We start from the raw sequence: 17,431 nt of genomic DNA on the forward strand, positions 1-17,431 counted from the left end.
AAGCTATAACAATAATTAGCTATGTCTGTTATGTTTTGAGACCATATACACTTCCTGGTCAAAATCAAGAAAATAATGTAGTTGGTTTTATTGTTTAGGCTAAATTAGATAGTATTTTAATCTATGTTTATGTTAATGATTTAATGGTCATCAGCTGCGATTTTTTTAAACTATGTGTAAGACTCAAGGTTGCTGGAATCAGTGAACTTACATAGCTATAGCTTGGGTATCTGCAGGCGCAGATCCGTTTAGTTGATTTTCAGACAGATCTAATTCCATATTCACAATTCTTTCCAGTAGTTGAATGTATTTCTATTTTACAAGTACAGTCTGATATATCATTGTATTACTGGTTGCTTTTGCTGCTGCTGCTGCTTCTAAGATTAGAAGTCCCAGTCTTAGTTTTATCTCCACTTCTTGTGGCGAGTAGCATTTAGATCACAAGGGTCCTCTCACAAAACTAAAAGACTTTTGGGTTAAAATAATGCACTCTTGAACTCCTGATCTTACTAGAATTCAGTCAGTTACCTTGACTGTGTGATAGTATGATGCATTAGTTGCCAGTCAAATACTATTTTTCAGGAAGCAAAACTCATCTTTTTATCATTCTGTCTCATAATTTTAGAAGACAGAGAATAAGAACAGGCACTGCTGTGGAATAACAATGGTTCGATATTTTTTCTTTGAAGAAACTTACCTCATCGAAACATGTTTGTTATTGGTTCATGTATCAGGTGTGTTGGTCAGGACAACAGATCCCATGCTCATATAATAAACAATAAAGCTCTAATAAATGTCCATAAGGAAAATAGTTGAGCATGCAATAAACTGTGTGCTTCACAGTTCCATTGACTTGCATCTTTCTGCTCTTAGTGTATATCCCACAGCTCCTTTCTTCTATATCTATATATGCTCCAGAGGAGACAAGAGTGGGTTTTTGGAGTTCCAAAGATAAGTGGTTCTTGTTTCATGTGTTTAACAGGCCTTTGCTTTAGCTGCAGTCTGTTAATGCAAAATGTTTTGTAAAGCTTTTACTGCTTGCAGATAAATAATAATAGACAGCTGCCTGCTTGTAAATGCAGCTTGTCTGATGTCTTGAAATAGATAGCTGGTATATCATGGAAAAGTCTGCCTCAGAGTATGTTGTGAATCATAAAAAGAGTGTATGTTTTCTGTTTCTATATTTTTAAGGTAATAATGAATAAGAAATTTTGCTAAGAATATTTCTAATTCTGAGGCGCTTTTATGGAAACGACAAATGGTACTTTTTATATACTGCTGACCAGATAATCAATGCATCTTAATTTTTCCCAGACAGATAGTGGATTCATTTAGTCTTAAATTTGTAAATTAAAAACATAATGTCCAAACCCTTCCTGTGCTATTTTCTGCTAATATTAAATACTTGACAGCAAAACCAAGCAGCTAAGACCATAAACACATCATTATTTACTACTTAAAACATTTGCCAACCCGTCTGCTTTACACTGGATCATGTATGTCTGAGTGGTTCATTGTGATCCAAACTTGCACTAGTAATTGACAGTTAAAGTGTATGCACTTGATAATATGTAAAAACTAACAGTTAATTTATATGCTTATGGTGATTACATGTGCAAGATCTATCTTTAAAATGTTTTTACTGTAATACTTTGTATATAATTATTATGTAATAGTTAGATGCTGTCATTTTTAGAGGAGTCAGGGCAAATAATTGATCTTTTTTTAAATGTTAGTTTAAAATAATCATGGTCCTCTGAAGAAGCAGTTGTCCAAATTACAGAAATCAAGTAGATATAATTTAAAAATAAAGCTAATACATGCACAGTTTGTTTTAGCTTTATTATGACATATTGTTTTTAGCAATATCATGACAGTAGAGAATATTCTTGCGAACTAGAGAATATTCATTTAAAGATTTTGTACTTCGGTATTTGGATGCAGTGACAGAATAAAGCTGCTTATTGCTGTTATCGTAGAGTTTAAAATTTATACATACCTGAATCTGACAATTCCCCCCTCACCCCACCTTTTTTTCTTGTGGGGCAGGCAGGCATACCTTTTCACCGTCCTCAGTGCAACTCAGTCAGGGTCAAATAGACTCTTGGAAGTATAGTTTCCTTTCATGACACCATTCCATGACAAAGTTGTCATTCCTCTAACACTTAGTATGGCCAGCTAACAATGTTACTGTTGCCTCAGAGGTGTTACCCAAGTATCTGTTAGGGCATATAATCATCGTTTCTCTTTTGGGTGATGATCTTTATAACTTTCCTTTCACCCAACCTGCTCTTACATTGCTAATGGCAGAAAATCAGCCTTGGGATAACTGCAGGGTGTCTTATATCTAATTGATATTTTATTACTATTTGTGTTTTGTTTTCATATTGCTTGGATTTAACCTTCAAGTCGTAATTACTAAAAGGAAGAGTCCACAACATGTTTTAAGTGCAGCCACTGAAAATGTGAAAAGACCATACACAATTAAGTATCTCTGATATTATAGTAGTATGAAAAAGTTTCTGTACTATGCTATTATAATATTGTGCACAGAAAATAGCAAACAAGTCCTTTTTCTTGTGCAGTGCTGTGGTTTAAAATAGAAACTTCCAAGGACACTTTTATTGCTTTACATTAAATACAATTGATTCTAAAATTAATCGGGTAGAGAAAGAACTGTGTTTGCAGGGTGTAGACAACACCTGATTCATTACTCCAAGCAATGAGGTGGAAGGTAATTTACAAGAATGAAAGCATATGTAGTGTATCACAAAATAGGATGCAGCGTTGATAATTAAGGTAAGACTGCCAACAGTATCATTAACTAAAGTTCTCATTTATCTAGAACAGGTAGTATTTTTTTCTGCCATTAATATGGAATATATTTAACTGCATTGCTAATTACAATGAAATCTATTAATTTGTGCATGTTTCAGATTATCCATTTTTCCTCCAGGCTTTAGCATTTATCTTTTTCCATGTAGTTCTTTACCATTCCAGTTCAGTTCATTCACTTCCATATCCAATGGTATTGTCTTTATAATTTTATTGGATTTCATATATTGGTATTTCTTTACCCATTGATGTTCACAGCATTTTCTAAGGAAGCAGAATTGTGAAAATGTGTTTTCAAAAAAAAAAAATTTAAAAAGCCAGTGAAATTTGTTTTCATTAAACAAGTTACATGTGAATCTGAAGCTGAAAGCCTGGAGTTTAAGCTGAATTTATTGGTATGTATTCCCAGGCATTCAAAAGTTTTCACTGTAGACTGTCGTGGAGTAGAGTGCTTTCGTCAGATAGGATGCATGGTTGTGTTGACTGTTCCTGTAATTGATCTTCAAAAGCCTGACAGTGCTGCAACACTTGTACAAGCCTTTAAATTACATTGACAGATATTTTTTGCTGAGGCATTGATTTCTTGTTCCTACTCTGTAACTGTAATACAGCTTAGAAGGGGGTATGGCGGTTCAGGTGTTTGAGTGGGTGAATGTGGGAAGGCTGATGCTTTTAACTGCTTGTGCACTTTTGCTGTAATGTTTTGGAACATTCTAACCAGATATGTGAGCACATGCAGAGACGTTTATCCAGTTTTATCTTCAGACAATATTATGTCCTCCTTGATCAGAGGACAAGAAATCTTCTTAAACTTAATTTTTGACATTTTCCTTCAAGATCACTCGATAATTCATTATTTAAAAATATCAGAGGGAAAGAAATGGTCGTCTTCTGTATAAGCACCCCTAATGGGATTTCAAAGTCTCATTTATGATGTAAGAAGCTGTCTCCTGTCGTATATCTTTCCCTTTGTACAGTGGGATGTAATGGCTTATTCTCTCCCTCTTGTGAAATTCTCTGTCGGACCGGCCGAAGAAAAGTTTTGTTAGAATTGTCTCATTTCTATGTAAAGCTACTTTTGATGCATCGCTGTTGGTTTTGGTTTGGGGTTTTTTTTGGGGGGTGGGGGTGTGGTGTGTGTGGTGGTGTTGTTTTTTTTTTTTTCTTTTAGGGAACTTATTGCCAAAATTTGCTGACCATCTCTCCATTTTTGAGAGATCACCAGATTGACATAGCTGTTTACAAATTACATGCAATTTTTATTGTAGTTAGTGTTTCTGAGTTTTCAGTATTTGGGCCTAGAGTTTTAGTCTAAGCTGACCATGGAATATTCACTGACATTATGTTGAAATTTGTAAATCACTTAGCCTTAGGAGAATTGGTTGTTATTGGTGTGAAATAAATATAAAATGTATATAATAAAATGGGTATGTATTCACACTGCTACTTTTAACTTTGTATTCTCTAGAGGTCCACTCCTGATGAGGAGTTAGTGTTGCAGCAGAACACTCTGAGGTCTACTCCAAAGAATATAAACTCTAAGTAGGTCACACAGATGGTCACTGGCAGGGGTAGGAATAGAGTTTCAGTCTCTTGGCTCAAAATCCAGGTCCTCTGCTCACTGTGGCTGTAAACATAGCTACTGCCTGTTCAGCATATGCAAACCACTTGCTGATTTTGGAAGAACAGCATCAAAAGACATATGTTAGCAGTAAGGGTTAATTTGCCAGATGCCAGAAGAAATGCTGAGACTATAGTCATTTTTTTCTTCCTAACTGAAGAACTCTATCATACTGTTTAAACAGAATGGGTACTTGCACACACCCATAATTAGCCTGGTTTCCTAACATTCATGTGTACATTACTGAGTTTTGTTACCTGTGAAATATTGTGATTCTTTCATTTCACTGCTTGAAAAGTATTGGTAGGTCATGTGTTGGTGATCTAGCAGAGCACAGATTTAAGTCAGATCTGAGATTTATTCCTAAATTTTTGAGGTGCAGCTGAGGAAAACTGTCAATAGGTTGGTCCTGTGCTATGTGCTATTGTGTGTTACTAATTATATACAGGTTAAATGATGGCATATTTTGAGATAGATTATGATCTTAAATACTGTGATATTAAATTTAAGCAGAAAACAGTAAAATAAAATAGGTGAACTGTAGTATAGCATGTGTAATATAGCATGAAGTGAATGCAAATGTGTTTTGGTAATGTTATGTTTTTCTGTACGGTAGAACTTCAGCAATCTAAGATAGTTCTGCTGCATTCTCATGAACTTTTCTATCTGAAAAAAACCAGGAAGATAATGACTTTCATGTTCTTTGGAATTCTTTTTTCTAAAGCTTTGAATCTGTAATGTGGATTACGATCTGTCAGAAAATGCAGGTTTGTGTTGTATAATGCCTACATTTCACAAGGAATATAATGTTTGATTTTTTTTTTCTTTTAAAGATTCAGCTGTAAGTCCATGTTGTGATTGCAGATACATGCAAGTCAAGGTCAATTAAGAAAAATTTTAAAGTTAAAATGGTGGCGTATAATCAGCATCAAGTCTCTGTTCTCTCTTCTATGTAATCCAATTAAAGATTTAGAAAGAAGTGTATTGTTTTTAGCTTCAGGACTGTTGAGAAAAAAGTAGAAGGACCACTAACAATTTCTGATTAAGCATCTTTTAGTTTAATTATTATTACCAGAATTGAGTTCTTGATTTTAATTATTCTTGTAATTTTAGGTTGTATTCCTACTGACACAAATTCTTAAGTCAAAGTTTTGTTTTTCACTTTCTGTGATTGTTTTCCTGCAGTGTTTTCAACACAACTTCTCAAGGTTTTATAATGTTTGAATGTAAGAGATTGTTAATGTATTTGACTCTCTCATTTTTAGCTACTGAGAAAAAATTGAAAATACTCACTCATAAATTCCTTTAAAATGGTTCTCTATTGAAACACAAAATGTTTCCCGTGGATTCATTATTGAATTTTGTATTTAGCTTTGAAAAGATTAATTTAAGAAACTCACTCCAAGAGTAGATGGGGTTTTTTTCCTCCTTCCTTTTGTAATATGCAGTGGTGGTTTAGGGGTACATTACCTTTAAAGCATCACTTCAAACCCTGTATTAATTTTTTGTCAGTTTTATTCCTGCAATATTTCGATATGGATAAGGATGGCATATGTGTCTCTGTAGATATATATTTGCGTATATTTGTGATAAACACATGTGGATTAAAGCCATTTCTTCTGCTTATGGAGGAGTAGGTGACATGCTTGATATTGCTACTGGTAACTTTTTGCTAGACTTGACCCATTATGGCAGTTTTAGTTACATTTTTATCAAAATCTTGATATATGGAGGGAAATCTTTATCAAATTAGATGAGCTAGTTTTAGCAATAAACTCTCATGTGTAAAAACTGTGTTTACAGCTACTTCAAGTAGAAAAGAGAGAACGAAGACATTAGAGAAGTTGATATGAAGCTGTTACCTTAGCAAAATTTTGTGTATCAATTAAATGAAATGTGGAAACAGGAGTTAGAATTCATCAATATTCCATAATCCAAGAACAAGGCAAACTTTTAAATCTGCCAGAGAGGATATGCTGACAAGCATTCATGGCAGGCTGGCTGACTATAATGATTGCAAGCTGGAAAAGGCACTGAACACTTAAAGCGTTGTTTTGGCTACAGCAAGGATAGTGTTAGATGTTGCTCTTGCTGCCTTCGAATACATGGCGTTACTCAGCTCCTGGGAGGAGTGGACAAACTTGAACATATGCCTTGAAGTTGGGAAGTGGATGTATTCTGCAGTGTTATGCTTGGTAGCAGTGGTGTGCTGTGATGGTTAATGCTGTACCTGTTCTGTATCTAACTTCACTTGCTGATGCTTGCTTTGAATGGTCAGCAACACTGTTGGGTGCTGGCTTCACAGTAGCAGCCATTGTATTTCTCCTTTCTATGTTAGTACTAGATTCCAGGAGACAAAAAGAATTTGCACCTTACAGTGCCGTCAGAGTCTGTAGGTGACCTGTGGCACCTGCCCTTTCCGTGGCTGTTATCTAAACTGTGAAATTTGATTTTAGATTTAGCAATGAATAAAATATATACAGTTTTAAATCAATGACTTTTGGGCTCCCAACAAAGAGTTAAATGGCAAATAATGAAGAAGGAAGACATTTAATGGAAAGATGCCTGCAGTTGTGAACAGATGTCCGTTGTAAAGAAGCATGGTGCTTTAACTGAGCACTGGCTGCCATCAGAGGTCTCTCCTTGTTGAAATAATGTTGTTCACTGATTTTATTTTAAAGTCTTTGCTCTAAATCTGTATTCAGATGACACCTATGTCCTTATTAAATTGGCATGCCAGTTTTTAAGTGGGCATGAAGCCATCCTAACAGATGGATATGACTACAGGCATGCCAGGGAATCAAGAGTAGTGTTTCCGAAGGGAGACAAAAGTGGTGTTAAATCTTTATTACCATTTTGGCTGCACGTATGAGGCAGTCAGGAATTAAGCCTGTCTGTGATTTTTGCTGAAGGAGACCCAAATGTCTTTTTTAATGACATTATTGCATTAATGACTTGGAGTTTGAATTTCACTTAACTGGTACGGAAGAAATCATTAGATAGCTTCTGAAGGAGGATAAGGTGAATGGAGGGGTTAAAAAAACCCAACAACTAAAAAACCCAAACTCATGTATCTGGGCTTAATCTTTTACCAGAATGAATCTACCTGTCCTTATGAAGGAAGATGTTACAAGGGAACTTCTCTCTGAGAAGAGTGTTGGAATTCAGGGTTCGTAAATACATAGAACAATGCCTTTTGACAGACATTGATGAAATAAATGCAAGATGCTCAAACTGTATGTTAATGTCTTACGTGCTCAAATACAGTTTGAGGCAGCACATGTTTTATTCTGGTTTCTAGAAAAATAGCCAATCAAAACAGTTGTCTCTTCATGGGTTTGAACATTAAGAAAGAGTATATTTGTCTTTGGCAATCTTATCACATTATTTATCAAGCAAAAAGCCAGCTAGTACTTAAATAGGCATCTGCCTGCCCCGCATGTCTCTCCCTATCTGTCTTGAGCTTTCTTGGGGTACAGGGGGGAAATGTGTACGTGTGGATTGCTTAATCATAGAATCATTTGGGTTGGAAAAGACCCCAAATATCAAGCCCAACCGTAAACTTAAGACTGCCGAGTCCACCACATCCCTATGCACCATGTCTACACATCTTTTAAATACCTTCAGGGATGGTGACTCAACCACTTCCCTGGGCAGCCTGTTCCAGTGCTTGATAACCCTTGAGGCAGTTTCTTCTCATCCTATTGCTTGCTACTTGGGAAGAGAGACCAACACCCACCTGGGTAAAACCTCCTTTCAGGTAGCTGTAGAGAGCAATCAGGTCTCCCCTCAGTCTCCTTTTCTCCAGACTAAACAACCCCAGTTCCCTCAGCTGCTCCTCATCAGACTTGTATTCTAGACCCTTCACCAGCTTTGTTGCCCTTCTTTGGACACGCTCCAGCACTTCAATGTCCTTCTTGTTGTGAGGGGCCTGAAACTGAACACAGTACTTGAGGTGCAGCCTCACCAGTGCCGAGTACAGGGGGACAATCACTGCCCTAATCCTGCTAACCACACTATTTCTGATACAAGCCAGGATGCTGTTGGCCTTCTTGGCCACCTGGGCACACAGCTGGCTCATATTCAGCTGGCTGTTGACCAACACCCCCAGGTCCTTTTCCACCAGGGAGCTTTCAAGCCTGTAGCATTGCCTGGGGTTGTTGTGACCGAAGTGCAGGACCTGGCACTTGGCCTTGTTGAACCTGATACAGTTGCCTTGGCCCATCGATCCAGCCTGTCCAGATTCCTCTGTAGGGCCGTCCTACTGTCAAGCAGATTAACACTCCTGCCCAACTTGGTTTTGTCTGCAAACTGACTGAGGGGGCACTCATTACTGAGTCCAGATCATCAAATACTACAACAGAAAATTTTACTTTGGCTATTTCTTTTCTTGATTACCATCTTCCATGATTCTAATTTTTTTTTTCTCCTTTTTCCTAGCCAATGACTTGTTGATGCTCAAATGAGCACTTTGCTCATTTTGCTTACTTAACTTGTGCAATGATACCTTAATATTATAATCTGGGATTTATATACCTGTTCAATAAAATTTTCTTTGTCCCAAGAAAATTCATGTTTTGCATAATGTTTCAGTGAAATGATTTTAATGGGTTTTTTAAAGATCAGAAGGCATGACTACAGTTTTATGTTAATACTAGTCCATCTGCAGGCTCGGGCTGAGACCAGGGCTTCTTTGTTACAAATGCTAGTCTTTCCTTGTAACTATTGTAATTGTAAGTGTTCATCAGAAAATCTTGGAATTGTGTCCTCATATGGGATGACTTTAACTGGTAGGGATCTTAAAAAAATCTAATTAGTTTTCCTTTTCTAAGACTATTGTCTTTTGTTATGAATAAATGTCCTAGAAGTACATTATCTGAGTTGTTTACTACACACAAAATGAAGTAATTCTCCTGTATTGCCTTAACTAACAAGCTCATTTTATGTAGCAGCCAGTCACAAAATACAAGTATATAGCCTTAATCTAAACCAAAATAATTAACACAAAAAGTACAATTTGCTTATAAAAATATATTGAACAATTTTTCCACTAATTGCTATTGCAGGGTGGTGGTGTTGGTTTTGTGTGTTGTTTTTTTAAAAAAGGAAATAATATAGCTAAAGCTAGTTAAATGACCTTTGAATTTTCATGTAGCTTGACCCTTCAACATTGTTCACGTCTGAAAATGCACTGTAAATAATTGAGCAGCTGCATATGTTAAGTCCTTTTAATAGATTCTGTATGTATCAAATATGGATCAAATTTTAATTTATAATACAAAGTACAACTGGGAGTAATGAAGCTTGCAGAGTAATTAGCTCTTAAAACTGGGGGAGATCAGTTGTACCTTCTGCCTCTGTTGTCCTCAGTACAATAGGAAAATTTTGTATATGCAAGAAGCCTTGCTTTCTTAATGTTTAAGAACTATGGAATGGCTTTATGCGGAAGAAGTATGTCAAAAACTTATTTCTTTTACCAAAAAGACAGTCTCTGTACTTTTTACTAAGGACAGAGACTGGCCAGCCTGTTTGTTCCACCGCTTGGCTGTCTTCATGAGGAAGAAGTTTTTCATTATTTTCAATCTGAACTGCTTGTTTCAGTTGTGAGTCTTTTTTTTTTTTTCCTGATCCACTTTAAAATCTGATAAATGCATGCCATCTTTCAGTAACAGACTTGAAATCCACTGCAATCTCATTTTAATTTCTCTTTTACAACTTCGTAAACAAGTTCCTTGCATGTATCTTGCTGGGGTGATGTGCAGCTTCTATCTTAGCAGCATACGGACTGTATGGAGAAGTTAAGTCTGACAATTCTTTCAGCTCAGCTCTGTAGTGGGAATGAATGCTAATATGCTTATGGTCTTTTTCATAACCATCATGAAATGGAACTTGGTTAGCAATAAATGTTATGTCCAAAGGAAAAAAAAGTCTTAAATATTTTTGGAAAGGTCAGAACCCTGATGAATGAATCTCGAACTGATCATACTATGAGCTGTTTCCCCCCTGAATAACCCTAGACTGTTCAGGGACAGTTTCCACAGATTGCAATGAAAACAGACTTAAAGTTTGTTTTGTAGCTTTTTTCAAAAGTAGGTAGGTAATATTCTAATTTATAACTTATTTAATGACTGAATATAAAAACCCTTTATTTAAAAAAACCAAACAAAATATTACATTTCAGCAAGTTTTGAAGGTATTGCACATTTACTTTTAACGTTGCTAATGATGTTTCTTTGGTTTAGTTTTTGGTCAAGAAGCTAATGGCACTGCATTTGTTGCATTTGCTATTAGTTATTAGAAGAGGGTCATCAGAGCAAATCCAGAAAAAATTTTCTAATTATCAAATTACATCTCAGTTTCAGAAAACTGCATAATGTTTGATGTCTACATCTGGTGACTACATATCTGTCAGTATTGATGACCTTTGGAGGGGAGTTTTCCTCTGTCTCCGTGGTCACAAATCCACACTGAAGTGGTTTAGGAGTGTTAGTGTGCCCTGCTAGTAAGCTCTACTAAGTGCTTTATAAGTGCAGCTGTTTGGTTGCTGAATCAGAGGGGTAGTCTGTGGCCTGCATTAAGTGCAGGAAGCTTGTCTGTGTGCAGAATTGGTCACATAAATGAACTGTAAGCTGTGTGAAATTCCTTTTTATGCTGCTCTTTGAACAGATCTTGTGTTGATAAGTGTTCTTTTAACTACTGTTTTACTAGTCAGTTTGTAATTTAGTCACTGAGTAAGATTTCTCTTGTAGCTTGGAACAAGGGTTATAGAAAATCAGATAAATAGCTTTTTATTCATGTTGTGGCATTACCAAGAGTAGGGAGACTTTCTGAGACAAGAAATTATGCTGCCCCTTAGATGTGATTAAAAGCTTCTGGCTTTATATGGCTTGGAGCTGATACTTGAAATAAGAATAATCTGCATGGGTAGCCTCTGTTGCTTCATCTGCAAAATTCAGAAATTTGTAATCTACTTCCCATTCTTTTTCTCTCGTTCTTAGCCTCCGATCTTCCTGTACTAGCACCTTTATTTAGGGGATTCTGAGCACCTGGCTTGTTTTTAAATCACAGTGGATACAGTTTCAGCACGTCTCACACACCACTTGGTTATCAGTGTGTATGCTGCATGTCTGGGTAAAGGTGTTCTAAATCCTTCTTAAAAGAAAAAAAAGCAATCCACATTTTCATTTTTGTTTGCAATAATTAAGAAGTTTTCTAGTTTTGTTCAATTATGTTTTCAGAAACTGTGATATGTGGTATTGATAGAAAATAGTACCCAATTGGTGATACAGATAGTTTTCCAAAGAGTTAAGACTGACAAGAGTTTTAAGCAATAAGAAATCAGTTGAGTGGAAATGAGTAAGAACTTCAGCTGTCTGTGACTAGAATGTTTCTGTAGTTCTATACAAATTTTATTCTGAGGTGGAACCTTTGAAGCTACATTTAGCTCTGATGTCTTCCTAGGTTATTTTCATAAATATAATAAATATTCGAAGCATCTGCTCAGCATTATTCACACTGTTGTGCGGTACTCTGTTTAATTACATAGCACTGTACAGTAAGTTGCTACTTAAATCAGTAGCATTTATCAATTAAATTAGAAAAAAAAAATCTGTATCTTTTATTCCCAGGTAGGCAGTGCCTTCATTGAAGTTATTTCAAATTTGTGCATCTTGTTGTACCAACATTTACCATAAACACCTTTGTCTTAAGTCAATGTACATGCAAGATTGAAATGTAACTTAATATTTGTGTCAGCTTCCTTAGATTTAAATAAGGATGAATGTATGCGTAGCTTACTCACAGGCTTGATAGGCCTTTCCTTAGAGTTTTTTCTTTGTCTGCTTTCTTTTATGTGTTCTTAGAAGGTATGTTTCAAAATGATGCACATAGAACAATTCTATTGCTGTTTGTGTCTTATTTTCAGAAAGAAAAATTTAATAGGTGTAGTATTTTTCTTACATTAGAATCCTGTCACTACTTAAACATAGCTTATTTCCAGCTGCTTTGTACGTAAAGTGAACAATTTGTCCCTAAGTATTTGGGACAAGCTAAACAGCCTTCAGAATTTAACTGAAACAAATAATTTTGATCAGGAAGTTCTGTTTTTCATATATGAGAAATACTATTGACTTAGAGAAATGTCACACAAGTTTAAGAGTATCCCTGAGGCATGATTGGAAAATCAACAATTCCACATTGGAAGGGACTGTAGTTGTTAAAGTACATTGTGTTTCACTGTTTGGAGGAGGATTTATTTGCAGGTAGTATTTGATTTATATTTGTTAAGATAACTTGCTTTATTTCAGAATGCAGGGACATTCTGCTTCCTGTGATTACAAAAGAGCTGAAGGAGTTACTGGAACAGAAGGATGATCAGCAGGTCCTAGAGAAGAAGTACTGTATTGAATTACTCAATAGCATCCTGGAGGTTCTGAGCTGTCAAGACCCTGTAAGTATTGATGATGATGTAGATGGCCCAAGTCTGTAGTAAGCCCAAGCTGATTAGGTAGTAAATTATTGATGCCGATGAATCTCATTTAAATTTTTAATACAAGTCAGTGGCAAATTGAACTTTTCTCCGACTTTTCATAAACTTAAGTTAAAGGGCACTTGAGGTATTAAAGCTGAAGTATTGAAATCTATGCTATCTTTTTTTTTATTTCTCAATTTTATATTCTTTAAATAGTTAGCTGCTGTAAATCACCATATTATGAAAAGCAGTGAGGCTGCTTTGTTTTTTTCCTAGCAGAGGTTTAGGCATTTTTAGTTTTGACTGATAAAATTAAATGGAATAAATACTGAAATGAATTACAATTTTATGACGCCAAGCTGAGTGGTGCAGTTGACACGCCTGAGGGAAGGGATGCCATCCAGAGGGACCTGGACAAGCTTGAGAAATGGGCCCATGTGAACCTCATGAGGTTCAATGAGGCCAAGTACAAGGTCCTGCAGCTGGGTCAGGGCAATCTCAGGTATCAATAAAGGACTTGGGGGTGTTGGTGAATGAAAAGCTGGACGTAAGCTGGCAGTATGTGCTCGCAGCCCAGAAAGCCAACCGTATCCTGGGCTGCATAAAAAGCAGCGTGACCGGCAGGTTGAGTGGTGCTGGAGTGAGTCCAGAGGAGGCCACAAAGATGATCAGAGGGCTGTAGCACCTCACCTGTGAAGAAAGGCTGAGAGACTTGGGGTGGTTCAGCCTGGAGAAGAGAAGACTCTGGCGACACCTTAGAGCAGCCTTTCAGTAATTAAAGGGGGGCTTATGTGAAAGATAGGGACACACTTTTTAGTAGGGCCTGTAGCCATAGGACAAATTTAAACTAAAAGAGGGTAGATTCAAACTAGATATAAGGAAGATTTTTTTTTTTTTTTTTTTTTTTACCATGAGGGTGGTGAAACACTGGCACAGGTTTTCCAGAGAGGTGGTAGATGCGCCATCCCTGGAAACATTCAAGGTCAGGCTGGACAGGGCTCTGGGCAACCTGATCTAGTTGAAGATGTCTGTGCTCATTGCATGGGGGTTGGACAAGATGGTCTTTAAAGGTCCCTTCCAACCCAAACAATTCAATGATTCTATGATTATTCTAAGTGTTCAGAATAATTTTCAAATTGAATCTTATTTCTTTTATAAAAACCTTTGTAGTTCCTGAAATAAATGTTTTTCGTGTATAAATGTTGTACGGTTTCTGCTTTCAGTGATGTCTGATTACTCTTTATACTTCACTTTGAGTCTGTAGTATCTGTCTCAGGCTCCTGTAGTTTTGGAGCACTGTAGAAATTGTGATCTGGGTTTGCTTTTCTTATTTGAGAGAATATTGAATTGACTTTCTAGTCTCTCACTTTTCAATGAAGAGTAGGTTATTCAATGAAGTTTCACGATAATTTAAGGAACTAATTCTAAGAAAACCTCATAATTAATCACATTAGAAAAGTTGTAATTTCACCTATGAATACCTGCTGATTTCTCTTGAGCTATAGTTTTCTGATACCTGTGTTCAAACTTTGCAGCCTTTGGATAAAGGCAAGTCATCATTTTTGAAATTTTTTACTATGGATCCTTGAATCATTTTCTAGTAATGAAATGATGACAGCATGTTGCTTGGTTTCATAAAAATCTTTGAAAGCGAAGAGGCTTATCTTTTTGCACAGAGCAATCTTTTCATGTGTATTATGAGCTATTTTCCTCATTGTTTTAGATGTAAGCACTTCAGGGGGGATTAATAGAAGGTGATAGTTAAGAGGTATTGGAACACTTGAATAGCAAATGGAATTCGTAAGAGAAATGGTGAAAGCATGATAGGGCAAGGCAAAGAGTGAAGTTCTAAGTTTATAGGGCTATAATGTAAAGTAAACCAGTTTCATTACTGTATACTTTAAATGGTGAAAGACAGTTGCAAAGCAGGACGGGTTAATACTTTCTGCATGTGTACCACATAAATTAAGTTTATTTTCAAACTGAACAGTTGCTGTCCATAGTAACAGTAGCTGACATGTCAAGGACTTGTTAGTGCCTACTGAAAATATGGGTTTGTAGCTCATCTTTGCATGAGTGAGAACATTGCTATATGCAGAACATGAGCAAGTCAAACTCTTGTTGCTTGGTATGCATATATGTAGCCTCATGCAGTCTGAAGACTACTTTGTAGATTCTAACTTGTCCAGTTTCCAAGAGTAGGAACTGATATATCCAGAATGATGTAGAAATGTGATAGGCTGTTTGTCAGAGAAGAAACATTTGAAAATGTAGGTTTTTTTAAAAAGGCATCCCACTTTATTTCTCAAATTACTGTTTCTAAAGAAAAACACTCCTATGTCCTATTCATATTTTAAGTGTGACTGTTGGCACAAAACCAGTTACTAAGTAGAATTCTTGCTAATAAATATTTTTGTTCATTTTTTAAAATGGGTGTAAGTTTCATCTTCTTGGGGGGGGAAGAATTAGTGTAGATTGATTTATTTTCATTCCTCATTATATTACTAAAAGCATAAAGCTTGTCTGATGGAAGATAACCAATTTCTGAACGGATACATCTCCTATAGAAATATCCATAGAAATAAAGTATAAATGAAGTGCAAAGATGACTGACGAAAGTGTTTGACTAAATTCCATGTTTGAGAGGTTTGTAACTGCTGGGTTTGGACAGTTCTGTGAATGAGTTAATGTACATATGCCTCAAGGACCTTAAAAAAAAAAATTAGACAAATACTTTAGATTCCATTTGGGAGCATTTTAGTTGAAAACCACTTGGTTAGTGTGATGCTGCTGAGACCTTTTGAAAAGATCTCAATTTTTTTTCTTCAGATGTTCTCCCTTGATATTAAGCAAATGATTTAAAATCAAATGCACTTTATCATTGAGGAGAATTTAATCTTTAATAATAGGATTTGGTTGTTGTTGTTTGGGATTTTTTTCACCAATCAGTATGATGTGTATGTTTAAATACAGTTGGAGACCAGAGTTTTAATGGGTGATTGTACTCTTCACGGGTTTGGACTTCAGTCTTTTAACAATCCAATTAAAATGATGTAATTTGTGTAGAATGATGTTGTTTAAAAGCATGTAATGCATTCTGTGCTCTTACTCCTATTGAAGGAGATAGCCAGGCAAACCTTTTTGTATTAAGACCAACAATGGCTTTTTAGGCAACATGTAGCCCATTAGTCATTAAAAATTGCTGAGAATTTAAAACACATGCATTTAAAAAAAAAAAAAAAAGCAAACACATTCACATTTATTTAAAACAAGAGGCATTCTTCAGTAGCTTCTTTTAAGGAAAGTAACTTGTAAACTGGAGATTCTCTGTGAGATGTTTGGGTGGCAGTTATCTACAGATTGGGATGGTGGGATAGCTCCTATGACTGGAATGTTGGGATGGAAGGGTACAGGCTCTTTAGGAAGGACAGGCAGGGCAGACAAGGAGGGGGCGTTACCCTGTGTGTCAATGACCAGCTGGAGTGCATGGAGCTCCACCTGGGGATGGATGAGGAGCTGACGGAGAGCCTATGAGTCAGGATTAAAGGGAGAGCTGGGGCAGGGGACATCATAGCAGGGGTCTGCTACAGGCCACCTGACCAGGGGGACCGAGCAGATGAAGCCCTCTATAGGTGGATAGGAACAGTCTCACACTCACAAGCCCTGGGTCTTATGGGGGACTTCAACCACCCTGACATCTGCTGGAGGGACAACGCAGCTGAGTGCAAGCAATCCAGGAAGTTCCTGGAATGTGTTGATGATAACTTTCTCTTCCAAGTGATAGAGGAGCCCATGAGGAGAGGTGCCATGCTGGACATTATTCTCACCAATAAGGAGGGCCTGGTAGGGGGATGTCAAGCTCAAGGACAGCCTTGGCTGCAGTGACCACAAAATGATGGAATTCAGGATCCTCAGGGCAGTGAGGAGGGCGTGCAGCAAGCTCACTACCCTGGACTTCAGCAGAGCAGACTTTGGCCTCTTCAGGGATCTGCTTGGTAGAATACCATGGGACAAAGCCCTGGAAGGAAGAAGAGGGGCCAAAGACAGCTGGCTAATATTCAAGGGTCACCTCCTCCAAGCTCAGGAGCGATGCATCCCAACAAAGAGGAAGTCAAGCAAAAACACCAAGAGGCCCCTGTGGATGAACAAGGAGCTCCTGGGCAAAGTCAAACAAAAAAAGGAAGCCTACAGAGGGTGGAAGCAAGGACAGGTAGCCTGGGAGGAATACAGAGAAACTGTCTGAGCAGCCAGGGAGCAGGTTAGGAAAGCCAAAGCCTTGACAGAAATTAGTCTGGCCAGGGATGTCAAGGACAAGAAGAAAAGCTTCTGTAGGTATGTTAGTGATAAGAGGAGGACGAGGGAAAATGTGGGTCCCCTCCAGAATGAAACAGGTGACCTGGTTACCCAGGATACGGAGAAGGCTGAGGTACTCAACAACTTCTTTGCCTCAGCCTTCACTGGCAAATGCTTGAGCCACACTGCCCAGGTCACAGAAGGCAGGGACT

General features: G+C 37.1%; 2 protein-coding genes across 5 annotated transcripts in view; one reads left to right on the plus strand and one right to left on the minus strand.

Annotated features, from left to right (window-relative positions):
* DOCK2 (dedicator of cytokinesis 2) overlaps positions 1 to 17,431 on the plus strand; it is a 203,119-nt gene that overhangs the window by 53,417 nt on the left and 132,271 nt on the right. For all 4 annotated transcript variants that reach the window (XR_008579277.1, XR_008579278.1, XM_054841776.1 and 1 more), the window contains exon 26: positions 12,763 to 12,905. Coding sequence is in view for 2 of the 4 variants with exons in the window: in XM_054841776.1 (XP_054697751.1) it covers positions 12,763 to 12,905 (143 nt within the window). In the remaining 2 variants the exon portion in view is untranslated. The remainder of the gene's footprint in view (positions 1 to 12,762; positions 12,906 to 17,431) is intronic.
* Positions 1 to 17,431, minus strand: part of INSYN2B (inhibitory synaptic factor family member 2B) — a 115,013-nt gene that overhangs the window by 44,686 nt on the left and 52,896 nt on the right. The window lies entirely within an intron of this gene.

The sequence above is a fragment of the Grus americana genome, chromosome 14, assembly GCF_028858705.1.
Source record: "Grus americana isolate bGruAme1 chromosome 14, bGruAme1.mat, whole genome shotgun sequence".
Taxonomy (NCBI): domain Eukaryota; kingdom Metazoa; phylum Chordata; class Aves; order Gruiformes; family Gruidae; genus Grus; species Grus americana.